Genomic DNA, 25792 nt, shown 5'->3' with positions numbered 1-25792 from the left:
TGTGATTTGTTGCAGTATCTATTTCATCAAGGATTTTGACTAATATATGATCCAGCTTCGTTACAATTTCTTCTTCACATCCTACCACTAATGTGCGTGTTTCTATGGTTACTGGAGGAGTGTTCTTCTATGATATCAAGAGCCATTAATAAGATGTTTTTTTCCTGCTGAAGTTGTTAGGCAAATTATCTAAAACATTTTGTACAGCTTAAAAAATTGTGGCAAATTGTAGGATTTTTGAAGATTAGTTGAAAACTAAGTCTTTTAATTACTACATAGTTTAGTTTTCTGGCTGGGGATATTTTTAGTATTTTCTTTTTACTTCATAGGCCCCACTAAAATATTTAACATGTATCTGTCATTACATTGTTACATTCCACCCTGGATTTTCCATTGTTTAATGCATATCTATTATGCCTATCACTAGATAATGTAATATAATAATGCGGCATTACCCATTCATTTGTACTATTTTATTTTTGATGTGTTGATTACACATTTTTTACTCTAATTGTGCTTCATTCTTATGCCTACTTGCAAACTTGATCTATTCAGTTCTCTCATTAGAACCATTTGATGAGCTTTTGCGTTTTGGGGGGTTGAAGACAACTATCGTATAGGCAGCAAAAAAAATAAACAAAATGTAAAAATTACTTCAGTGCTTTGAGGTAAACTAAACAGTGTTTTCAAAATTAAACTTCCAGTGTGTCTGAAATGTAAAATGTACAACCACTGTGTATTACTATTTTTTATGGCAGTAAGACATGGATTTATACAAAGACAATTCGAAACCGAGGGCTACTCATAGTATCATAGGAAGAGGTATTTTGTGAACCAGGAGAGATGAAAACAAATAAATGGACCGTGGACCAGACTGCAGTGTAATTATGACCTTAACCAAAATGTAAGGGGCAATCAGAAAGTTTCCATTCAAAGGCAGTACAGTCGAGAATTGTATGGCAAAATCACTGTCAGCATTGAGGCAATCATCCCACCTACGTACCACATTGAACATACTCATTTGGAAAAACATTGTGCCCTGCTGCGTGTGAAGACCATAACAGCCTGTTTCACATCCTCGTCCAATAGGAATCATCAACCCTTCAGTTCCTCGGGGAGAGATCAGTACTATAGTACGGGTGCCTGAGTGTCTCCCACTTGAGTTGGCATCATCTGTAATGGATGAGGCAGGCCTCCCAGATCTAGCGGCATCCTGTGTCAAATCACAACCAGCACGGAACTTGGCACAACATTCCACAATGGTGGTTTTTTACAGGCGTACTACCCCATACACATTCTTCCTTCTCTGCTGAATGTCTACCAGTGTTTGTCCTTCAGCAGACAAGGAAACAATAACAGCATGTTAGTCCTATTTGGATGCATTTGGCAGTTACATTGCTGTAGTTGATGTTCCCACATTTACCGCATGCACATTGGAAGGACAAGAATGCCACACTGATCCCTTGCCTACATGTTGGTACTTACACCAGAGTTGTACTATGTTGCATATACACTGCTGCAACACCCTCAAACGCAAAGTTTTTGATCACCTCGTACAATAATTGTTGGTGGAAATTTTAGCCGGGTCAGTGAGTGGCACGTGGACTAAAGAAATTATTTGCTAGGTTCCATGAGAAAAGATATACCACCGTTATAACTCTATGGAAGGTGTAAGCTTATTGGTAGAAAACTTGTAGTAACAGTGTCAATGCATGTAATTGAAGAACATAATACACATCAAAATCTAAATGAGGTCTATATCTATTAGTGAATGTCAAATGATTAGTGATAGTGATCAGCCACTAATCATCGAATCTGTGAAATTTCTATTTCTTGAAGAAATGATAAAGAATCTCTCACCAGAAATAAATTTTATAACAACAGTATTGATAAACTTAGAAAGGGGATCATTGTGTTCCACAAATATCTCTTTTTTGTGTTAAAAACTCATTTCTACCTCTTGGAACTTAACTGCCACCACATTATTAATAAATTGAAATTTTATCCCTCTTTTACGTAGGTGCAGTTCCCTTTCCTCAATGTGCTTTCCAAACTCTGCAGAATCTGATGCTGTTTGTATGTTAAACATCAATAGTAAATGAGACATCACAAAAACTTCATCTTGCAACTGTCCCATTACTCTGAATTTTATCACCACTGAACTTTTTAACTGTGTGCAACATTCTTTTTGGGCTCATATTATGTTTTGGCTTCTTTAATGGAGACAACAAAGAAAAATTATACAAAATACAGGAGTCATACAGAGGAAGAGCGGCACATGCCAACCCCAGTGATGTGCTATCATCACACTTTGCACCTCAGCTACCAAATTCTTAATTAGCAGCAATTGTGACACTTGGTGTTCATAATTTGCCTCATCGCTGCCAACCCTAGTTCTTTGGGTAAGCAGGAAGTCCGCATCAGTGTCTGCTGACCTTATGACTAAACGTTACTGCTGAGCAGTGCCATCAGAGTACTGTTGTTGAAGAACTTATTTGTTTCCTTGTTCTCAGTTTTGAGTATTTTGTGCAATAATTGGTCAATATCTACATCCTCTTCTCACAGCATCTCTCACCATGCAATCATGAAATTGGACAGTTTTATCCTCCCCATGTGAAAGTACCAAAGGAAGGGTGCACAGGTAATCTACCTACAACTATATCTACAACTATATTGTGCATATCGCCGTGAAGTGCATGGCAGAGGGTATGTCCCTTTGTACCAGTTATTAGGGTTTTTCCCTGTTGCATTCATGTATATAGCATAGGAAGAATGATTGTTTACACCTCTTCATGTGCGCTGTAATTAATGTAATCTTGTCCTCATGATTCCTACAGGAGTGATGTGTAAGAGGTTGTAGTATCTTCATAGGGATGTGATTTAGAACCTGTTCTTGAAATTTTGTAAGTAGTCTTTCTCAGGATAGTTAACTTCAGTCTTCAAGAGTTTGCCAGTTCAATTTCTTTGGCATCTCTGTGGTACTATCCTATGGATCAAACAGATGTATGACCACTCATGCTGTCCTTCTCATGCACATGCAATATCGCCTGTTAATCCTGTATGATGCAGGTTCCATGCACTTTTGCAGTATTCTAGAATAGGTCATACGAGTGTTTTGTAAGCAATCTCCATTGTAGACTGTCTGCATTTCCCCAGTATTTTACCTGTAAACTGAAATTTATGACCTGCTTTACCCATGATGCCTGAGCCTTTGAGCAAAAAGTCTGCTGAATCCATTTCATGTCCCTACAAAGTGTTACACTAAGTTACCTCTATGAATTAACTGATTTCACCTGTGACTCGGTATTACAGTCATAGAATACTATTTATTAAGTAATGGAATTTGTATAGGATTAAAAGGTTGAATTCCTATTCGAGGTCATAATATTCCTAGGTTTTATTGTTTTGTGAAGCGTACAGTTTTATATTTCTGAACATTTAAAACAAGTTGCCAAACTTCGCACCACTTTTAAATTTTATCAAGATCTGAGTGAATATTTCTGCAGTGTCTTTTAGAAAGTACTTCATTATAGATAACTGCAAAAAGTCCTTCTTACAAAAAAAATCCTCAGTCCATTCACAAATTTCACTTGATCCCCATAGGATAGTATTTTTGGTAATAAGCGTAGATTTGGTGCTGAGTCAAATCCTTTTTGGAAATCAATAAGTACTACATCCGTCTCACTGCCTTGATCCAAATCTTTTAGTATGTCATATGAAACAAGTGAGAGTTGGGTTTCACTTGATGGATGGTTTTGGAATTCATGCTGATTGGCAAGAAGATCACTCTTTTCGAGGTATCTCATTTTGTTTGAGCTCAGAATATGTTCTAAAATTCTAGAACAAATTGATGTGAAGGCTGTTGGATGGTAGTTTTGTGGATCACATGTACTATCCTTCTTGTAAGTGGGTGTGATTTGTGCTTTCCTCCAGCTACTGCGCACAGTTTTTTGTTTGGGAGATCTGTGATAGATAATAGTTTGAAGAGGGGCTAACTTGGCCACACATTCAGTATAGAATCTGATAGGGATTCCGTCCGGCCCTGGAGCTTTGTTCAATTTTAATGATTTAGCTGTTTCTCAACACTACTGACACTAACACTTATTTCACCCATCTTTTCAGTGGCATTGGAGCTATTTTCCTGGTTTTCTTTGTGAAGGAATATTTGAAAATGCACATGAGCTATTTCAGCTTTTGCTTTGCTTTGCACCCTCATGTGTTATCTCTGAGTAACTGGATGCTAACTTCGGTGCTACTAACAGCCTTTACATGTGCCCAGAATTTCTTTGGGTTTTGTGAAAGATCATTCGATAGTATTCTGCTATTGCTCTCTTAATTTCCTTCCGTCTGATTTTGTTCAAAGACAAACAAAGAGACAATCTTGTCAAGATATATGAGAATAAGTTGTCACAGTTGCTAGTCTGGGTGCTTATTTTTTGTGAATCCCGTTTCAGATTTTGTCCAGAGTAATAGTTCTGTACTTGTACTTCAGCATCAGCGATGCTTCACCCAATCTTTTTGTTATTTTTCTTTTTGTGCTTTGCAGATAGTCTGACACATTTATTCACCTATTATCTTCTAACCAACAAATAGCATAAACTGTACACTCTGTTTCACAATACACCCGATGCTTTGGTGTGTCCAATATAGAATGGCAGCTTTTGCTTGTACAAAAATAGTGTGAGCATAGTATGTCAGTGGTGGTGATAATACACTACAGCTTTTGGGAGGATGAAATGAGGAGAGTGAACAAGAAGAAACTCTTTCCGTATGGAATGATAAAAATGGAAGTATTGAAGAAGAAAATGATGATAGTGCACTTGCAGTTGGATATAAAATTTACATATAAATCAAAATATTATTATTGAATGTAGTGAACAATAGATGTGATGACCTATGTATGCCTTAATAACTTAAAACTGCCAGATCATAAGGACCAATTCACTAACCTACTTTCTGCCCAAAATAAACGAAGCAGAGGATACGCATTTGGCAGAAAATTCTATTGTAAAGTATTAAAAGTGCACAGTACCTAAAATATGCAGCTCTGATAATCATTCTTTAATATTGCATCCACACATAGAATGAGATTATTGCATTGAGCTGTGTTCCTTTGCTAAATGTAGTTGCATATGAAATTGCAAAAGATGACCTTTAGTCATGGGTGCTGCAACTTCTTTGATGACTTGTGAAAAAATTGGGAGAAGAGGAAAGATCGTAAAGTTTCCTAACTAACAGAAATGCAAGTAGAGCAGGAAAACTGAAAACAGAGATCAGTCTTGTCTGTTGTATTCTGCTGCTTGGCTTGTGTTCCTAAAGTGTTTTCTTCTAAGAAACTGAGAAAGTAACTTCTAATTATGAAAGCATTTGATTTATTGCACTACTTGTGTTAAAGCTGTGAGCCACAGCATAGCTTTGCAGGGGTCTGCTGTGTATAATTACTTTTTATGTCAATATAGTTTTATGTTTTTATTTCTGGTAATTTTTGTGCGTTATACTTTCGAGTAACTGTGGAAAAATGGGTCAGTTGTCCGCATACTTATTCTTAGCTGCAACTGTTTGGTCACCACAGTGAAGCTGAATACTAAGGCAGTTGTGAGATGGTGCTGTGCGCTAAGACACTGTTTTACATCCAGGAAGAGTGGGGTTAAGTTCACTAAATTATTTAAGGTGAAAATTGGTATTGTTTCTTCATGAATGATGTAATTGACCTACTTCCTCATACTTGTCCAATCAGAGTTTATAGTCTCTCCACCTCCTCCTCTCAATAATTTCATTGCCAACAAAACCATGTACTCCTCTTTTCCTTCAATCTGGGTGACTTATGGATTAGTTGTCTGTGTTCAAACTGCATAGTATGTTATGTAACATTAGTGGGAAGACGTGGTGCCTATTTTGTTCTTGAATGTTTAACAGTAATTTAGGGACTTAAAATGAGATTGCATTAGTACTATATTCTCCTTAACTGGTTCTCATTTTGTAATACTGTTTGTTGTACATGAGCTATGAAATATACAATACTATCAGTGTTGTGACATGAGACAGCAGCGTACTTCAGTACCAAATTAGCCGCGATGTCAGGCATGTTACTTCCCAACTCCAATATTTTTGGGACTTTGGCAGATTTGGCATGGGAAATAGAGAACAAAGGTACTGACATACAAAATTGAAAGCGTTCATAAAAATCTTCAAATACTGAACTCCTATATTTACAATAAATAATGGATTTTTTTGCTTAGTTTACAGTAATAATATGTCGCGAGTTAAATTTGCTCTTCCTGCATATCTCTGTGTAGGAGATACTGATACGGATACATGTTTCAACCAGTCGTTAATCTGATCTGGAGAAGCTAAATCTTGTAGAATTCTGCCAAGAGGCATTCAGGACAAAAAAGGAACTATATAAATGTTGTATTATGGATAGATCTACAAAATGTTGAAACCTTATGCATTACTTTGATATGGACAGATATTTCATAGCAGAAAGCCTTTGTATATTCAGGTTCTGTGCAGTTTTTATTGTTTCCAAGAGACTTTTCAACGGATGTTAATGACTTATGCGGTTTATGTTGAAAGAGTTCTATCTGAAGTTACATACTGTTTTAGCTTTTGATGTAACGTACCATCTGATTTTAAAGAATTATATGCTTTGATTTTCTGTTCGTAGCATAATGCTTTCATCTTAAGAATAGGAGTGTGATTAGTATGTCACCATAGTATTCTTCAGAATTTTGAGCAGAAGTTTTAAAAGGACCCTGTTATCGCTCTTGTAGTTTGTATAACCACGACTACTGTGGAATTTAATCACAGCTGGTCCAACAGAATCAAATATTATGTCCTTTTCTGCATTGCTCCATTTAGAATTTATACTATACTAGAGCTCTTGTAACTCCAACTTTATAGAGGTGTAAGCTGAATTTTAAATGATATTTTTTTGTAATACAGTGCACGAAAGAATGCTGAAAACTTGAAAAAAGCAATGGAAAGTGTTGTGGTACCCATGTTTTGCAATACAGCTATTGGCATCACAGAGGACCAGCAAAACAAATTAAATAAGGTAATGTTCTTAATTGCTATGAATTATGGAGTTCCTGAAATTCCCTGACAGCGTAGTGTCATCTCTCATGCTGGATTAATTTATCGTTTCTGTCTTTTTATTTTGCATTCCAGAAGTGTCACTTGAAATAAGTGTGTGGGTTTGTCATTGCACTTACACAATAATACCTTTTCACTATACGAGTAGGATAAAATCGTCTCTTACAAAGTGTTTTACTTTGTAGGGCCATTCTTTCACTTTTGTCATCCCAAGCTATGATTTCTAGAAGATATTGAACATTAATGGGACACATGTTAGTGAAATTTTGGGACATAATGTCACTTTCTGTTTGTACTTAGGGATTTGTCAGCTGGAGAAAGTAGTTGTCATATCTAATTTTAGAGTTATGTGTTGATGCACAGGAATTTGGAAGCAAAAGTTCATGAGTATCCTCTGTTCCATTTCATGTTACAGCTATGCACGAAAGAAATTAAACTACCCTACTCATTTCACTTTGTACTGTTTTCTTGCTCAGTTCTTGTGTTTCTTTGTTTATTAGGCTTTAAATTGACATAACACATGCACTTATGTCTTAATTTGTGAGCCCAGCAACAAAATTCCATTCTAAGATTTTTTTCTTTTGCGATGTTACTATTTGCGTTAATCAACTCTCAGTTGTCAGGTTCAGGCCACCACTACAGTGCTGCATTGTGGTTTCTTATTTTTCAAAAGTGCCATATCTCATGGTAAATTTTTTGAGTTTTGTGTTTCCGGTAATATTTGGTGTGTCAATAAATCTCAAAATTACATTATTCAAAAATGGTTCAAATGGCTCTGAACACTATGGGAATTAAAATCTGAGGTCATCAGTCCCCTAGGCGTAGACCTGCTTAAACCTAACTAACCTAAGGACAGCACACACAGCCATGCCCGAGGCAGAATTCGAACCTGTGACCATAGCAGCAGCGCGGTTCCAGACTGAAGCACTTAGAACCACTCGGCCACAGCAGCCGGCAATTACATAATTGTTTACCATTATCCACACATCTTTTTGATACAGTGTGTGGAATGGTGTTACTCCATAAATAACAAAGCAGGCAAAGTAGTGTTGGAAGAAACAGCTATACTGGGAAATGTTAAACTTTTGGAACTGGTTACAGTGTAACAAGACAACTAACGTACAGATCTTTCCCAATGAATGCCTCCAGAACTAATAATCTACAACACTTTCAGGGGTGGTGGTGGCGATCATTGTGGCCTAAAGGAATCAGACACATAAACACACAGGGTTTTTTGAATCTTGAGTCCTCATCTCTGTGATGAACTAAAAACATCATAAATCTTATTGCAATTGATTTTTGGTCTTAACAGTGCACCTGAAATAAAATTTTTGGCAGTCATACCAGTACATCATCTCAAAACATGCAGTGCTGTAGGAGAACGTAAACTGATGAGCAAATTCAAGTTTGGTAGCTGTTGTACATTGTTGAAATTGCTGATTATCGGTAAACAGCAATGTGTCATTGTCTGTATGTGCTTGCTTTTAGTACATGTCTCACTATGAACTTTAAAAAATAATATATTACTCCACTGTCTCAATGAGATACAGCAATAAAATCTCCCAGTCTTCCAGCCATGTCGTGCAGTTATACACTCACCTCCTACTTTCAGCTAATTGCTCCCGGGCCATTGTCAAATTGTAACTGACTGCCGTGTGGCTGCTAGACTCATCCTTAACTAGCTTTGGTACCTGCTGTGAAGTTGCTGGTGCACAATTCACTGCTGTTTAAGGCAATGTTTTCATACCATGCATACTGTAACATCACAATGCCCAAGTTTTGTGTTGCACTCAGCTGCAAATCGCTGTTTTTATTTATGGTGTTAGTAGATATGTGATCTCTACAGGTCCTTTAATTAATTTATCTGAGAAACAAACAGATATTGCAAGCATTTTAGCAAGTATCATCAAGCAGGATCATCAAGAAGAACAACATCAAAGAGAAGAATAAAAAAAAAAGCTTGCAATTTTGGCATTATGTGGTTCAGTGACAGGGGAAATTATCTATTTCCTGAAGAGACATAACATCTACTCAGTTTTCAGTAAAAATACTTCAACTCGAGACCTGTGAAAGACAATGCAGGGCTCAGAACTCCTTGTGTTTACAAAATACAGTGTAATTGCAGTATTAATTTCAGTGGGCCGTGTGTATGATAGAACAATGTCGGGTTGAACACAAGAGGTGTCTTTGACTGTGATATGAAGAGAAATTGGAAATAGCTGAAAATGGGGTAGAAATTGAATTTAAAATTTCTTTCAACAACATTTTTGTCATCACACAGACTAATGGTTCCTGGGGTGGTATCATAATTGAAATAGCTTTAAGGATCAAAATTGCTAATGATATTATGAATAAATATCATGGTTTGCAGCACAACATGGAACCCAAGCATTGTGAGGTTAAAGCAGGTGCTGCAGACACAGAACTAAAACATTGCTTCACGCAGTTATGAACTGAACACAAATAACATCACAGCTACATAAGGATGAGATCAGCAACCATATGGTAGCCAGTTACCAGTAGACAGTGCATGAGGTGCAATCAGCTGAAAGCTCGTGGACATATAATTACTTCATGTGGCCCAAGGCCTGAGAGTATTTTATTAAAAATAATAATTTGACAAATATGTTAGATATTACTGATTGAATGTGTTACATGTAGTGATACATAACACTATATATTGACATTCCACTTATTTTTGTTGATGTTCCATTTATTTTTGTTGATAATTGTTTACATACCACTCACATCATTGACGAATAATGAACTGTTTGTTTGACTTTGATGCTGCTGGTACGTCCTCACAATAATTGTAATCATAGGTGGTATATAAACATATTACCATTCTCTGTGGATTCAGTCCCATTTTTTGTGTCCTTTACCCTCTCCAAAGTGTTTTCACTGTGGTCTCTATCTATCATTATCACCTGTTCATCCCCCATTGCCTGCTTTTTTAATATGTAACATGCCACTATCTGTGCTTTTAATTGGATGAGTTCTTTATTATTATATAGCTATTCTCTAGCTCTGCTGATCCTTCCTATCTCTTTCCTATATGCCTTCCACGTTTTCAGTTTCTGCTCCAATCGAAACCAAAACTCAGCAAAATTGAACCATGTTGAACCATAGAGAGAATCCCCCCTCCCCTGCACGCTCTCCTTTCCTCTCCTCTCCCTCCCCTTCTACTTCTCCCTGTCTCCCCCTATCTCCTTCTCTCCCTCCCCCTCCACCCTCCCCTCTGTCTCCCCCTATCCCACCTCCCTCCCTCCCATACCCTTCTCTCTCCCTCCCATACCCCTCTCTCTCCTCCCCCTCCCTCTCCTCCTCCTCCTCCCCCCTCTCCTCCCTCTTTCTCCTCCCCCACTCTCCCCTCCCCATCTCTCCTCCCCCCTCTCTCCTTCCCCCTCTCCTCCCCCCTCTCTAATCCCCCTCACTCATCCCCCCTCTCCCTCTTCCCCCTCTGTCTACCCCCTCTATCTCTCACCTCCATGTGTGTGTGTGTGTGTGTGTGTGTTACACAGCTTTGGAAGTTGAAAAATAGTGCTCAACATGTCTTTTATGTGGCCATCTACTGCCCAACACTTTTTGTATACTAATTGGTATTCATTCGTCATAGTACTTTTCTAGTTACTTTATTCATGCTGAAACAGTTATTTTTTTTTGTTGTTGTAGCTGTGTATACTTGTGTAAGCTATATACAATAAAATGTCCTTGTCTAGTCATCCAAATTTAGGTTTCCTGTGATTTCTCTACATTGCTCCAGGCAAATGGTAGATTGGTTTCTTAGAAAAGGGCCTGGCGATTTCCTTCCCCGGCCTTTCATAACCTGAGCTCATGCTGCATTTCTAATGACTGTGCTGTTGATAGGACTTTAATCTTCTTACTTTTCAGTTAAAATATTGATCCTGTTGTGTTAGAGTATCAGTTAAAGACAGTAATACTTCAGTTATGTTGTAAACTAATCAGTGTTCAATATAGAGTACTAGCACAAAGCACCTCCTTCCATACTCAACAGTATTGCATATTCGTACATGATTAGCATTTATTAGGTACAAAATGCAGTTTATTAACCAAAGACTGGAATTACAGTTCAACAGGCACTCTCAAAATACAAATTCTATGGAGAAAAAGTACGCACAGGGCATTTTATGTGTTGAAGTATATGCACAGGCATAGTATATTTTCCTATTATTTCTTGATTTGGGACATCATTTGTTCAGTGATATCTTTAACATGCAGTGATGTTCATGGGCTGTTTTTCTTCTCAAGCATTGATTTCATATTTTTGTACAGATTCAAACTGTGGACGCTGCTGTATGATTTTGAGAGGTAGGTGGTGTCTCATGTACAAGTAAGATTTGTTTCCCAGTAGGCTGTTCATGGATTGTGCATAAGAACAAAAGTTGCATTTACATCTCTGTGCTTTTTATTCTTCTGTAATTTTACTGTTTTGTATGTGTTACATAGTAACATGGATAGGTTAAAGTTAGATATAGTGGGAATTAGTGAAGCTATGTAGCAGGAGGAACAAGACTTCTGGTCAGGTGAACACAGGGTTCTAAATACAAAATCAAATGGGGATAATGTAAGAGTAGGTTTAACAATGAATAAAAAAATAGGAATGCGGGTAAGCTATTACGAACAGCACAGTGAACGGATTATTGTAGCCAAGATAGACACAAAGCCTACGCCTACCACAGTAGTACAAGTTTATATGCCAAGTAGCTCTGCAGATGATGAAGAGATTGAAGAAATGTATGATGAGATAAAAGAAATTATTCAGATAGTGAAGGGAGACAAAAATTGAATTGTCGTGGAGGACTGGAATTCGATAGTAGGAAAGGAAGAGAAGGAAAAGTAGTTGGTGAATATGGAATGGGGGTAAGGAATGTAAGAGGAAGCCACCTGCTAGAATTTTCCACATAGAATAATTTAATCATAACTAACACTTGGTTTAAGAATCATTAAAGAAGGTTGTATACATGGAAGATGCCTGGAGATACTGGAAGGTTCCAGATAGATTATGTAATGGTAAGACATATATTTAGGAACCAAGTTTTAAATTGTAAGACATTTCTAGGGGCAGATATGGACTGTGGCCACAATCTATTGGTTATGAACTGTAAATTAAAACTGAAGAAACTGCGAAAAGGTGGGAATTTAGGAAGATGGGACCTGGATAAACTGCAAGAACCAGAAGTTGTAGAGAGTTTCAGAGAGAGCAGTAGGGAACAATTGACAAGAACAGGGGAAAGAAATGTAGTAGAAGAAGAATGGGTAGCTTTAAGAGATGGAATAGTGAAGACAGCCTCAAGATCAGGTAGGTAAAAAGATGAGGGCTTGTAGAAATCCTTGGGTAACAGAAGAGATACTGAATTTAATTGATGAAAGGACATAATATAAAAATGCAGTAAATGAAGCAGGTAAAAAGGAATACAGAAGTCTCAAAAATGAGATTGACAGGAAGTGTAAAATGGCTAAGCAGGGATGGTTAGAGGACAAATGTAAGGATGTAGAGGCATTTATCACTAGGGGTAAGATAAATACTGCCTCCAGGAAATTTAAGGATACCTATTGAGAAAAGAGAACCACTTGTATGAATATCAAGAGCTCAGATGGAAAACCTGTTCCAGGCAAAGAAGGGAAAGCAGAAAGGTGGAAGGAGTATACAGAGGGTCTATATAAGGGCGATGTACTTGAGGGCAATATTATGGAAATGGAAAGAGACGTAGATGAAGATGAAGTGAAAGACCTAATTCAAAACAGGGCACCGGGAGTAGACAACATTCCATTAGAACTACTGATAACCTTGGGAGAGCCACCCCTGACAAAACTCTACCATCTGGTACGCAAGATGTGTGAGACAGGCGAAATACCCTCAGACTTCAAGAAGAATGTAATAATTCCAATCCCTAAGAAAGCAGGTATTGACAGGTGTGAAAATTACCGAACTATCGGTTTAATAAGTCATGGCTGCAAAGTACTAACACAAATTCTTTACAGACAAATGAAAAAACTGGTAGAAGCTGACCTCGGGGAAGGCCAGTTTGGATTCCGTAGAAATGTTGGAATATGTGAGGCAATACTGACCCTATGAATTATCTTAGAAGATAGTATAAGGAAAGGCAAACCTATGTTTCTAGCATTTGTAGACTTAGAGAAAGCTTTTGACATTGTTGACTGGAATACTCTCTTTCAAATTCTGAAGGTAGCAGTCGTCAAATACAGGGATCCAAAGGCAATTTACAATTTTTACAGAAACCAGATGGCAGTTATAAGAGCCATAGGGCATGAAAGGGAAGCAATGGTTGGGAAGGGAGTGAGACAGTTGTAACCTATCCCCGATGTTGTTCAATCTGTATATTGAGCAGGCAGTAAAGGAAACAAAAGAAAAATTCGGAGTAAGAATTAAAATCCATGGAGAAGAAATAAAAACTTTGAGGTTTGCCGATGACACTGTAATTCTGTCAGAGACATCAAAGGACCTGGAAGAGTAGTTGAACGGATTAGACAGTGTCTTGAAAGGAGAATATAGGATGAACATCAACAAAAGCAAAACAAGAATAATGGAATGTCATTGAATTAAATCAGGTGATGCTGAGGGAATTAGATAAAGAAATGAGACACTTAAAGTAGTAAATGAGTTTTGCTATTTGGGAAGTAATTGATGATGGTCGAAGTAGAGAGGATATAAAATGTAGACTGGAAATAGCAAGGAAAGCATTTCTGAAGAAGAGAATTTTGTTAACATCGAGTATAGATTTAAGTGTCAAGAAGCCTTTTCTGAAAGTATTTGTAGGAGTGTAGCCATGTATGGAAGTGAAACATGGGTAAGGTAATGTATTTTATTACTGACAGCATGTTTCATTATTCTGCTGGTGGTATCTATTATAATTGTTTTTGAGCCCTTGCTCAGCATATTTATACCCAAATATCACATTTTTCAAAGAGCCCACCAAGGTATTCGATAAATCAGTTACGTAGGTCAGGAACAAGAGTGGGCCAAGTACCGATCTATTTGAGATTCCACACTTAATATGTCCCCACTCCAATTTTAGTTTTCTTCTTACAGTATCATTTGCCAGTGTGACCTTCTATTTTTTTGAGATACGACTGCATCTATGCGAGAAGAATGGCTTTAACACCATAATGTTTTAGTTTCCGTAGTAGAGTTTTGTGAACTCCACAAGTGAAGGCCATAGAAAATATCAACATGGTAATTTTTCTTATTTAGCTCTATCGGAAAAAGTTGTTCTTCTTCCAAAAGTTTAAGCCTGGTCTTTGCCACCTCAGCTTCCTCTCTTCAATAGTACTCTTCATCTCCATGTATGAGGGTTGCACCAAAAGTAAGGTTCCCATATTTTTTACAAATAGAAAACATTGTTTATTGTTATTAATTTATACATAATCGAAAAGCTTACACTTTTGTCTATTTCTCAACATAGTCTCCATTTCTTTCAACACACTTTTGAAGATGGTGCTCCATCTTTTGTATTCCTAAGTCGAAGAAGTCTCCCGCTGGGGGCTAAATCCGGGCTGTATGGGGGATGGTGCATAAAAGTCCACCCAAATTTCCTCAAAAACTCTTGCATTTGACGAGTGACATGTGGTCAAGCACTGTCATGAAGAAGCACTACTCCCTCCTTCAGTTGTCCTCCATGGTGATTCTGGATTGCTCGCCAGAATTTGGTCAATGTTTCACAATATCTGTCTGAGTTTATTGCCGTCCCAGGTTGCATGAAATCAATGAGGAACACCCCCTTCTGATCGCAAAACATAGTCGTCATAACCCTTCCTGCTGACTGCGTTTGTTAGAATTTATTTGGTGGCTGTGAACCGGAGTGACGCCATTGACGATACTGTTGTTTTGTTTTGAGGGTGTAATGAAACACCCACGTTTCATCTCCTGTGACGATAGAGTCCAACAACTTCTCCTTGTTGCCTGCCCCCTCACATTGTTGAAGAAACTTGCGAACACAATCAAGGCGTTGCTCCATGTGTCCGTTAAGTCAGCATCTGGGGGACCCAGTGAGCACACACCTTGCGATAACTCGTTTCTGTTAAAGTTCTTTCAGTTGAGCTGTGGGAAGCTTCAGGAATGCATTCAACAAGTTCACAGACAGTGACCCTCCAATCTTTGGGCAGCTCACTGTTGATCTTCTAGATAATTGCATCCGAAACCGACCTCCTTCCACTCCGTTCTTCATTGTGAACTTCTGTGCGACCCTCAGCAAAAGCCCTGCACCATTTGTGGACATGCTGAACAGACATGCACTCTTCACCACAAACCTCAGTCAGTTATCGATAAATCGCCATAGGTGGTAACTTCCTTGTGTGGAGAAACCAGATTACTGCTCGAACCTCGCACTTGGAGGGAGCAGCGACCAATACTTCCATCTCTGATAGCTGCCAAGCCAACACTGAGCGACATAGCAAATCGCGGACGGTCATCCTTTCATTTTATTTCCTAGGATTCTTTGAAAATGTTTTGTAGAAGAACACCATGTCTGATTAAGTGTCCAGTGCATTTTGCTTTGTGTTGATCTATAATTTTCAGTAGTTTTTTCTTACCTCCTATTTCCTGCAGAGCCCTCTCATTCGTTTTTATGGCAGTCCAGCTAGTTTTTGTAATTCACCTCCAGAACGACAATGCTGCAGCTTCAAGATGGGTTTTCTCTTGCTTTACTAATATGTGGGTTTCATACCTGTATGTCAACACACTCCACACAAGGGTGTCTACAAGTCTTTTCTCAGAGTGGAAGCTGATGTGCTTGTTCAATAGAAGGTTCCTCTTATTTTGGAAGGCACTCTTGCCACTGTTATTCTTCTCTTGATTTCCTTGAGGCATCTGTTGGTTTTCTCTGCAGTGCTACTGAGATGGTTTAACTTGGTTACTTCCTCATGTTCCACAGTGCCTATTTTGATGTAATTCTTACCTCCACTACCTATTCTTGGCATAACCATGACTTTTGTCTTATTGGGATTTAATTTTATTATCTCTTTATTTAAGACAGTGAGCATTTTATTTAGTTCTTTCTGTGAGTTTGCCACTATTGCATCGTCATCCGACAAATGTGATGCAGTGAATTTGAACACCATTAATTTTGATTCCTTTCATGCTTTCTTACTGTTGTTGCCTCCTCAGTGAACATTGTAAGTAAATAAGGTAAATATGGTCCACTACCCCCCTCCCTGTCATACCCCCCTTCTGATTTTTGCTTCTTTCATGTCGCTATTAATATTGAGTTCAGTACTTTGACTTCCATATAACTGCAGAATTAATTGCTTGTCCTTACAGTCAAGTTCTACCTGTTAACAAGTGTTTATTGCTAACAAAAACGCATTAACCAAACATGGGAAGGAGGGTGATGTGTCTATAATTGATCATTTGTGTATCCCCACTTCCATAAATGGCTCTTATCTCCATATACTTCAGTATTTCGGAAAAAAAACACTGTAACTCATCAATTGATTACAAAGAGAATTCTATGGAAGTTATCAAGTTAGCACAGGCTTTTACTGCTTTAGTTGAAATAATATCAGAGCAGAAGAATTACTCCTTTTCAGTGACCTAATAATTTTTTCGATCTCTTTTAAAGTTGATTTGGCAAAACACTTGTGTACTGGTGGAGTATTTTATCCCTTCTAAGGTTCCTGCAACATAAATATAATATATGTGCTTCTGTGAGCCATTTTCCTATGCTTTTGGCAATTAATAGGGACAATTCATTGTATTTAGTGCCCAGTGAACTAAATTTTCACATGCGCCTGGCTGCTAAAGTCATCAGGAAGCTGAATTATTCGTCCTGCTTAGTTGATTTGTTTCATACCTAATAATACTCCAAATTACAATTAATGTGTTCTTGAAGTTTTAATTTTTTTGTGCATAATGCTTGGTTTCCACTTTCCTGATGACACAGTGAAAAATTTTGCGGTGTTGTTTGTAGTGCGTCTCTAAATCTTGGTTAAAACTAGTCCTGAGCATTGATTGAAAAGTTGTCTCTTCCAGACACAGGATAATTTTATCTCAAAAGCTAGCCATGTCTTGACTTGCACTGTGGTTATCCTGACCTGTAGTAAAGAAAAGCTGGATTGACAGTGTTGTAAAAATATTTTTGGGAAACATTAAATTTTTCATCTACTGCATAGCCTTGACAAACTTAATCTCACACTTAATCCAATAAATTTTCCCTAAATAATATGAGTGAGTTTGCATTTATAATTCTTGGGAGAACATGATTATGGGGGTGCTTTATTGCTGCCATTTGACCACCAATATCAGACTAACCATTTATTATGAGGCTCACAACTATTTGATGAAAGAAAGTCGAATTTAGAAATAAATTATCATTGCTGTTGTGTTATGCCATCATACTTTTGTTGGAATGTTACTGTGGGGCATAAACCAAAGATGTACATCAATAACTCTGGGTTCCCTTAATAAGCACTATCTGAGATTAAATAAATGCTCAGTTATTTTATTGAAGTCATATTAGTACTCTGTCATTGCCTGCCTTCTTGCAAGGGGTGTGTATGCTGTCACAACTGCCAACTTGTGTGTTTCCAAGTCAGTTATTAAAGCACTGCAATCAAGAGTGTTACAATAAGCATAGATTTAGGCTGGTAATTTTATTTCACTTCTGTTTGTGTGTAACTGTTCTTCTCTTATGTATTACGGCTACAGTAATGTGATGTCAAATTGTATCTAACTCGGTGCATCTTTTCAATTTCTGTAAATTCTAAAAGTAGATTTGTTTAACAATAGTTCATGTGGAGGCATACCTTTAGACTTTACAGATTTCTGTAATGATGACGGAAGCTCATGTTTTTCATTTAAAAGGCTGCTTATGTTTTAATGAAAAAATCCAAATTTATTTCAGTTGCTACCTTCATGCTGTACAAGTTGCTGTTTGTTATTTCTCTTTGTTGTCACTCAACTGCTCTGTCTTTTGTAAACAGTTATCACAAAAGAGGGAAGTGAAAATATTGACACTCATAGGGGTTGGACAGACACTGCTCTAATTATATTAAATGCTGTGGGAATTTAGTCTTCGGATGTATTCAGATGTGGACCTTTTGTGTGGTGTGTTCCTGTGAGGGGCCAATGCGCCAGTGATACACATGAATAATTGCCTCACACTGTCAGCAACTCCTGAAGCTTTACATTTGCATACTTCGCATAATCCATCTTCTAGGGCTTTTCATGTTGCCAAAAGAGTGACGCAGTCTTCACATTAGTCTGAGGAGTGCTCTTAGCTATGTGCTTGATGTCGTCCTTAATTGTGTAGGTATGGTTACAGCTATGAATGGTGTAGCTGTGGATTTACCTTAAAACATTAACGCCTCTGACTACCTTCTTTACTGCTTTGAGAAGGCACGACTGTAGATTATGTTTGAGTTTGGTCCAGCACTGGCTGTGCACTCTCTCTTTTGTCCCTCGTATTGCTGGTAGTCTCTGTTATCCTTTTTCATCCACTCAGGGCACCTTTCTGTGATACTGCTGCTGCTCTTTTTAACTGTCACTAATTCACTTTCCTCTCCCCCCCCCATCCCCGCCCCCCCACACACACACTTTTGTAGCATATGTTTTATCCATTGTCTCACAGATATAATTAAATTTGCTCTCAGTTCCTTTCATAATCACTTATGTCTTACCAGTTCATTGCTCTTGATACTTTTCACTTAAATGTTGTGAGGACTTTTAAGATGCTGAACAACATGGATCCCCACACCATCTCACAACTTCTTTATTCATGATTGTGCCATCTGCGTATTATCTTTTCATGCCTCTTACAACCCCAATAAATTATGTAACAACAAAAACAATCAATTTTTGACAAAATAATTTAATTGGGTAGATAAAAAATCTATTCACCAAGCGGTGGCAGAACACACAAAAAGAGGATTGTAATTAGGCAAGTTTTTGGAGCCAGTAGCTCCTTCTTCAGGGAGAAGGGTTGAAGAGGAAGGAAGAGGGGGGAAGGAAAAGGAATGGAGAGGTCTAGGAAAAGGGATAGATTTTGGGAAGCTCACCCAGAACTGCAGGTCAGGGTAGACAGACCACACGGGACAAGAAGGAAAGACTGATTGTTGGGGACTGCATTGGAAGAGATTTGAAAACCGGAGAAATTAAAGGTGGAAGACAGGATAATATGCAAGACAGAGATTACTGCTTAAACATAATGCATGAGCTAATAAGAGTGAAAAGCTACTGCTTAAACATAATGCATGAGTTAATAAGAGTGAAAAGCTAAGTACATAATGTAGGCGGTACAGAACAGAGGTGGAAGGGCACCAGTGAAAAATAGAAGGGTAAGACAATGAAAGATGTAGAAAACTAAAACGGAGTGAAGAAAATGCTGAGACAGAAGAAGTTAATTAAATTAAGGCCAGGTGGGTGGCGAGATCCAAGGACATGTTGTAGTGCTAGTTCCCACCTGCGGGGTTCTGAGAAACTGTTGTCTGGTGTAAGAATCCAGATGGTGCCTGTGGTGAAACAGGCACTGAGGTCACAATTTTCATGTTATAGAGCGTGCTCTGCAACAGGGTATTGCATGTTGCCAGTGTACACCCTCTGCCTATGCCCATTCATCCTAATTGATAGTTTGGTGGTAGTCATGCCGATGTAAATGGCCAAACAGTGTTTACATTACAGCTTTTACATTGGCATAAGTATCACCAAATTATCAATTAGGATGAATGGGCATAGGGAAATGGTGTATACTGGCAACACACAGTATCCTGTTGCAGGACATGCTCTGCAACATGGCAATCATGACCTCGGTGCCTGTTTCACGACATGCACCATTTGGATTCTTCCGCCAGACACCAGTTTCTCAGAACTCCACAGGTGGGAACTTGCGCAACAACATGTCATTGATTCTTGCCCTAATTTACGTTAATTTCTTCTGTCTCAGTGTTTCTTCATAGTAACTACTCTTTTCTTCACTCTGTTTTAGTTTTCTACGCCTTTCATTGTCTTACCCTTCTATTTTTCACTGCCCGCTCCTACCTTTGTTACGCACAATGCAGTTGGCTATGCACTCTTATTAACTCTTGCATGGTGATTAAGCAGTAATCTCTGTCTTGCATATTACTCTGTCTTCCATCTTTAAGCTCTGAGGTTTTCAAATCTTGTCCGATGCTGTCCCCAACAATCAGTCTTCCCTTCTCATCTCGTGCAGTAAGTCTACCCTGCCCCGCAGTTCTGGGTGAGCTTCCCAAAATCTACTCCTTTTCCTATACCTCCCCAGTCCTTTTCCTTCACCCCTCTTCCTTCCCCTTCAACCCTTCTGCCTGAAGGAGCCACTGTCTCTAAAAGCTTGTCTAATTACAAGCCTCTTTTATGTGTGTTCTGCCATCGCTTGGTGAATTGATTTTTTATGTCTCCAATTAAATTATTTTGCCAATAAATTATGTGTTTTACAGTACGTTTAAATTCTAGTCATAGGAGCTCTATATTCTCTGTTCTTGCAAGCAGTGTTCTCATCCAACTGCAGAGATATTTTGTACTTTTTTTTGCAAACAAATTGAGATTTTTTGGTTGCTTTTCTTTTTTACCCTGTCTTTCCAGTGCAACTAATCTATAATACTAGAACTGGCTGGTGATCAGTGTTTCTTTGTTTCTTTCTGTCCAGTAATAGAGGACATAATACTTCAGATTTGGTGGAAGTTTGACTATTATCTGTTCACTTGAAAATACTTAATTCATACTTTGCAATCATGAGTAACCAGACACCACTTCAGAAAAATGTTCATACATTCAGATTTCATTTATGCCTTCTATGAAACATGTTTGAGTGCCTTTCAATTATTTTCCACCTCTCTTACCTTCATTCTCTACTAGTATCTTCTCAGTAACATTTTTGTTCTGCTCTTCTATGTAGGATCTATACTTACTCACCAAATCATTCTCAATCTTCTGTAAACCTCTTTAATTGCACACACAAGTCTATATTTAGTTCTATTTATTGCATTCTCTATTTCTATTCTTAATTTGGTAGGTCAGTTTTCCTTTTTTAAATTCTTTTCAGCATTTTTTTATTGATTTGTTGTCATGGATTCTTAATAAATGCCCATAAAGTTGTTGTCTTCTTTTCTTTATCAGTGCTACAACTCCTCTTTTCTGGTACACATTTCATCTTAAGGCCCAAGATATTTCAGACCATTTTTCTCTTTTTCTGATTTCCCGTAGACGTCTCTTTCCATTCATGTTCAGTGTTTCCATTTGATGCTGGCCTGAAAATTGTATCCATTTATTTTTAATTCAGACCCATCCAACAAATCTTTCTGATTATTTTACAAGCAATGTCCGTTTTCCTGAGATGCTCTTTAGTCTCCATTTTCTCCTGTCCATTCTCTTGTATTATTTCTCCTAGGTAGTTGAATCTTTATACTGTCTTCATTTCCACATTACCCATCTCCAGTGGGCATGGGACATCTTTGATGTTGATCATAAACTCAATCTTAATGTATGTGGTTTGTAGGGGTCGTGGGAAGAAAGTGGAGACACATGAGAGAGTATTTTATATTATTGCATGAAATTAAAAAACAAAAACATAAATACAATAAGACAAAGCAATTTATGTTGGAGACAGCATTTTCTAGTGGCACCAATGGAACTAATTGTCACCAGAATGTGGTTCATTTGAAAACACAGATAAAGTGATCAGGTTAATCCATATGAAACTGAGGATTAGCACTTTCTTTCAGCTGTAACTTTGCTCATATGTTAGTCTACACTTGGAAGCTGCTCTGGCATTGAGTGTGGACAGTTCTTTCTGTCGTGAAAGTATCTGATGGACATATGTCAAATAATGTACATCACACTGCAATAATGAGTATTCATTTTCTTCCTGTGTGTTTATAACCAGTGCCAATGTTTGATGCCAATGCCGTAGCCTTGTGAATACTGCTGGCTGCTTTCCCTTTGCCTTTACAGCAAAGGGAAGTGGGGTGGTGATGTGTATTACCTGGTCACAAGACTTTACGTCCATGTCCTGGATTAAATTCCAAATCTCTTCGCAGCATGTCATGAAGTGGGCACATTTGACACTGTTGATGGAGATCCGTCTGTCGAATGGGCACATTAATTTCAGTAAGGTGTTATTCAAGAGGATCAGGCTGTGTGCTGACAGCAGGTTTAACCCCCCCCCCCCCCCCCCCCCGGCTCTCCCTGTCTCTCTCCCAACCCCCATCGCTCATCATCACCATCTTATACAAACGCACTACCACGCACACAATCTTTTAAAATTACACATCACAAAGCTAAGGGTAGGGAAGACCTTTCCAAATAGATGGCTGAACTTCCCCTTCAGGGTCTCCTAGCCAACCATGCCATATGACTTCACTTTCTTCTACTTGATGATCAGCATTGTTATAAGCAATAATTTGAGCATATAGGTGGGCAGTTACATTCCAAGACATTGCAAGGTACAGTGTACAAGTGGCAGCTTGATACATAGATTCACACTATTGAGAGAAGAAATGGTCTTTTTTTTGTCCATAGCCTTGTCATTTACCTTGGAGACCATCCTGTTTCTGAGGCTCATTTGGGTACTGGGAGTAGTCTGTGTTTTCTGAGAGTTGGTTACCAGCCATCTGCCCGACCCCCTTGTAGGAGGACCAGGATTTTCTTTCGGGGTTATCTCCCTTAGCCGATACGTTCTGGTTATTTAAAGGTGCTGGAAATAAGTTTGCCTTTGATCCTCTCCCATTGGCTTTGTAGTCTGTAGCCACTGTGTGTCATACATTGTCTAGGGATCTCACAACTCATGCCTTCTAGGATGTGGGAGCAGGGTCTGTTGGCAGAGCTGCAGTGAAATCCTGGAGGTCTGATTCATTTCTCAAATTTCCCAGCGTTTTGTTTGTGCAAACAGGTATCGGCAGCCTGAGCAAACTCCGAGGTCCTTTGCCAACCTTTGATTGTTGGAGAATAGAAAGTAGAACTGCAAATCTTTAGCCTCAATGATAAAATTTGAGATTACGGAAGAAAATGGAGCAAACTCCCTTAAAGGCAAGAAATTATAAGTGCCATGGGAGAAGAGACAGAGGAAGACTCTGACAGAGATGGGTACCATAACAGGCAATTCCTGCTGAATACCTGAAGAGAAGATGAATGCTCATTTTTGGTGATTAAAGCACATAGTAGGTTACACTTTGATAATTGAACACAAACCAAGTTACTGACAGCAACACATACATGGCCTGGCTGATTACATGACTGACTGATAGTGACACAGGAACATTTACAGTTCAGCTGTCGGGCACTGACTCACATAAAGTAACTGTATATTTTGACAGCTAACCAAGGGCTGATTGACAGTGACAGAGAAATGTTTATCATTTGACTATAGGGCGCTTACTGACTTGGAGAAGTTTACATTTTGGTTGCTGACCATGAACCATCTCAATAATTGTCCATCATGCATACTTATAGTTATGCATGAGATTAAAAATCAGAAGTCAAGTCTGTAAGGACAGAAAAAAATGCAAAATTTTATGTACTGTTTTATGAAAATGATTTCTACTTATGTGGGTTTCCACAAAGCCCACCGAAAAGTTTCTAGAAGATGAAATTTTCCAAATTGAGTAATTAACAAACTAATGAATTATTCTAGTGAAAGTAGGCATTTTTAGAATCAGGAAAATCTAGGCTCAAAACTGTGCTACTGACTTTTGAAAATAATTGTTACTTAAGATTCAAACATTCTGGAATATGAAAATTCTGAATACGAATATATTTTGAAAAAGAAATTTCTGGAAAAAGTTAAATATCTGTTGAAAAGAGAATGAGGGCTTTTAAATGAACGATATCAGTTTAGAAACAAACTGCTGGTTGCTCACTGAAAATTTCACCTCTGCGTTTTTTGTATGGATCTGATATGAATATTTTTTTAAATAAAATATTTCCAGATGAACTGAATGAACAATCATCATTAGTAGTCCAAAAACTATAATAATAAAGTTCAATGAAAGAAAGAATGGATAGGGAATAAGCTATTTTGTGTAATTATGTACAATTGCTACTTTTAAAAAAATCAAGATTTGCAATGGCCAGGAGTGGATGGACACTATGGTGAGTGGTAGAACTGGGCTTTTAGTGTCGGAAGGTTCTAGGTAGTTCACCACACCAGGTAGGGTAGCAATGGAGCAACATGTAGTTATTTGGGTGCAGTCCAGTGTATCACGGACAAATCATCGATTAAACGTTTATTTCATTGCTGATCATACAACAACAGCCTTAGTGATGCTCAATAGTGGAAGCTCCCTCTAGGATGTGTGCTGTAGATGACATGTGCAGAGGTGCTGAAGCAAGCAAGTGGCCTTGCAGTCTCTGGTTAGCTCTCAGTTTCATGTGCCAAGAGAAACGATGATGCTGGCAACTCACCCAGAGCACTGACATGAGGTGTGTGCAGCACCCTAGGCTGCCTGTGCGCCGACTGGACGCAGCTTCACAGTTCAGGATAGGACATGCTGTAATGTGGAGAATCCTGCCACAGACTCTGTGAGGAAGACAGCTCTGGGCAATAGTGCCCGCTCTCGCAAGCAGAGGAAGATGGTGACAGTGTACCCACACGAGCAAAGGTGACCAAATGGCTGCCTGACTCTAGTCTTGAAGAGGAGCCCTCCCAGGTAAGAGGCTGACTGTGACTAGAAGTAGAGCCAGAGGTGGCTCACAGGTTTGATGGCACAACATTCACAACATCGGACTCAGAGCCGGCAGTACACCTGCAGTTAGTGAAGGCCAAGCCTCGAGTGGCAGCTTGTAGGTTCAAGTAAGTTTATAGATGGGCATAGACCTCCTCTTGTGGCTGACAGACTGCATCTATTTACCAAAGACTAAGGGTATTTTTTGGGCTATGGGCATACTTGTTTTGCCATGGCATTGGTTCTCATCATGTAAACTCAAACAGATCCCAAGGCTTGGACGTGAAGCAGTCAGGTTACGAACACTACAGAGGCTCTGACTTTCAGCTTTATCAATGATATTGCAATTCTGCTCACATGTCTGCCCTGGAGATGTGGTAATTGCCCGGTGTCGTAGTGTCTATTCTTGTTGTGTCGGCAGGCAACCCTCATGTACAACATCTGTTTGACCTCGGTCTGACCCACTTCCCTGGCATCTTCTATTAGCTGTGGCAGAGTCATTACTTTATAGTATAGTTGGGACAGTACACAAGTCCCTTTTTCAGTAGATTCAGCCTCCACATGTCGGCTCATGGTAATTCTGCAAAGACTTTAGGTACATCCTACAAATTGATAATTGTGTACAGTACATTCAGCTTTTTCTTTTCAGGATTTAGCTTAAACCACAAGTTACACTGGATGTGTACTTAGCCTAAATAACACACCCATGATTAGCCCACTGGCTTTTCTCCTTTCTATATTTGACCATTACTTCATCAAATAACCACTTACAAAGTAGCAGTGTAGTGTAACCAGATTCTTTATTCGTGACTCATTCCCTAATAAGTACTTAAAAATAAATTGATTTACTCAATAAATTCCTCATGTTTAGCAGGCAGTATCTACACCAAATTACACTTAACTGTTCCTTACTGACCATGTGTAACCCAGTCTTGTGTAGCCATATGTTCTCTAAACTTCCTTAATTTTTGTACACATAAACATCTATCATTTGACCCAAATTGCAACAAATTAAAATTGACATTGGAAACCTCTTTTCCTCTTCACA

At 38.4% G+C, this 25792-nt stretch overlaps 1 protein-coding gene across 5 annotated transcripts in view; it reads left to right on the top strand.

Moving 5' to 3' along the window:
- The window catches only part of LOC126259741 (calcium homeostasis endoplasmic reticulum protein), a 335568-nt gene that overhangs the window by 87473 nt on the left and 222303 nt on the right, over positions 1 to 25792 (top strand). For all 5 annotated transcript variants that reach the window (XM_049956747.1, XM_049956756.1, XM_049956740.1 and 2 more), the window contains one exon: positions 6946 to 7057. In XM_049956747.1, the coding sequence (XP_049812704.1) occupies positions 6946 to 7057 (112 nt within the window). The remainder of the gene's footprint in view (positions 1 to 6945; positions 7058 to 25792) is intronic.

The sequence above is a fragment of the Schistocerca nitens genome, chromosome 1 (genome assembly GCF_023898315.1).
Source record: "Schistocerca nitens isolate TAMUIC-IGC-003100 chromosome 1, iqSchNite1.1, whole genome shotgun sequence".
In the NCBI taxonomy this organism is placed as follows: domain Eukaryota; kingdom Metazoa; phylum Arthropoda; class Insecta; order Orthoptera; family Acrididae; genus Schistocerca; species Schistocerca nitens.
This window is presented reverse-complemented; position numbering and strand designations above follow the sequence as displayed.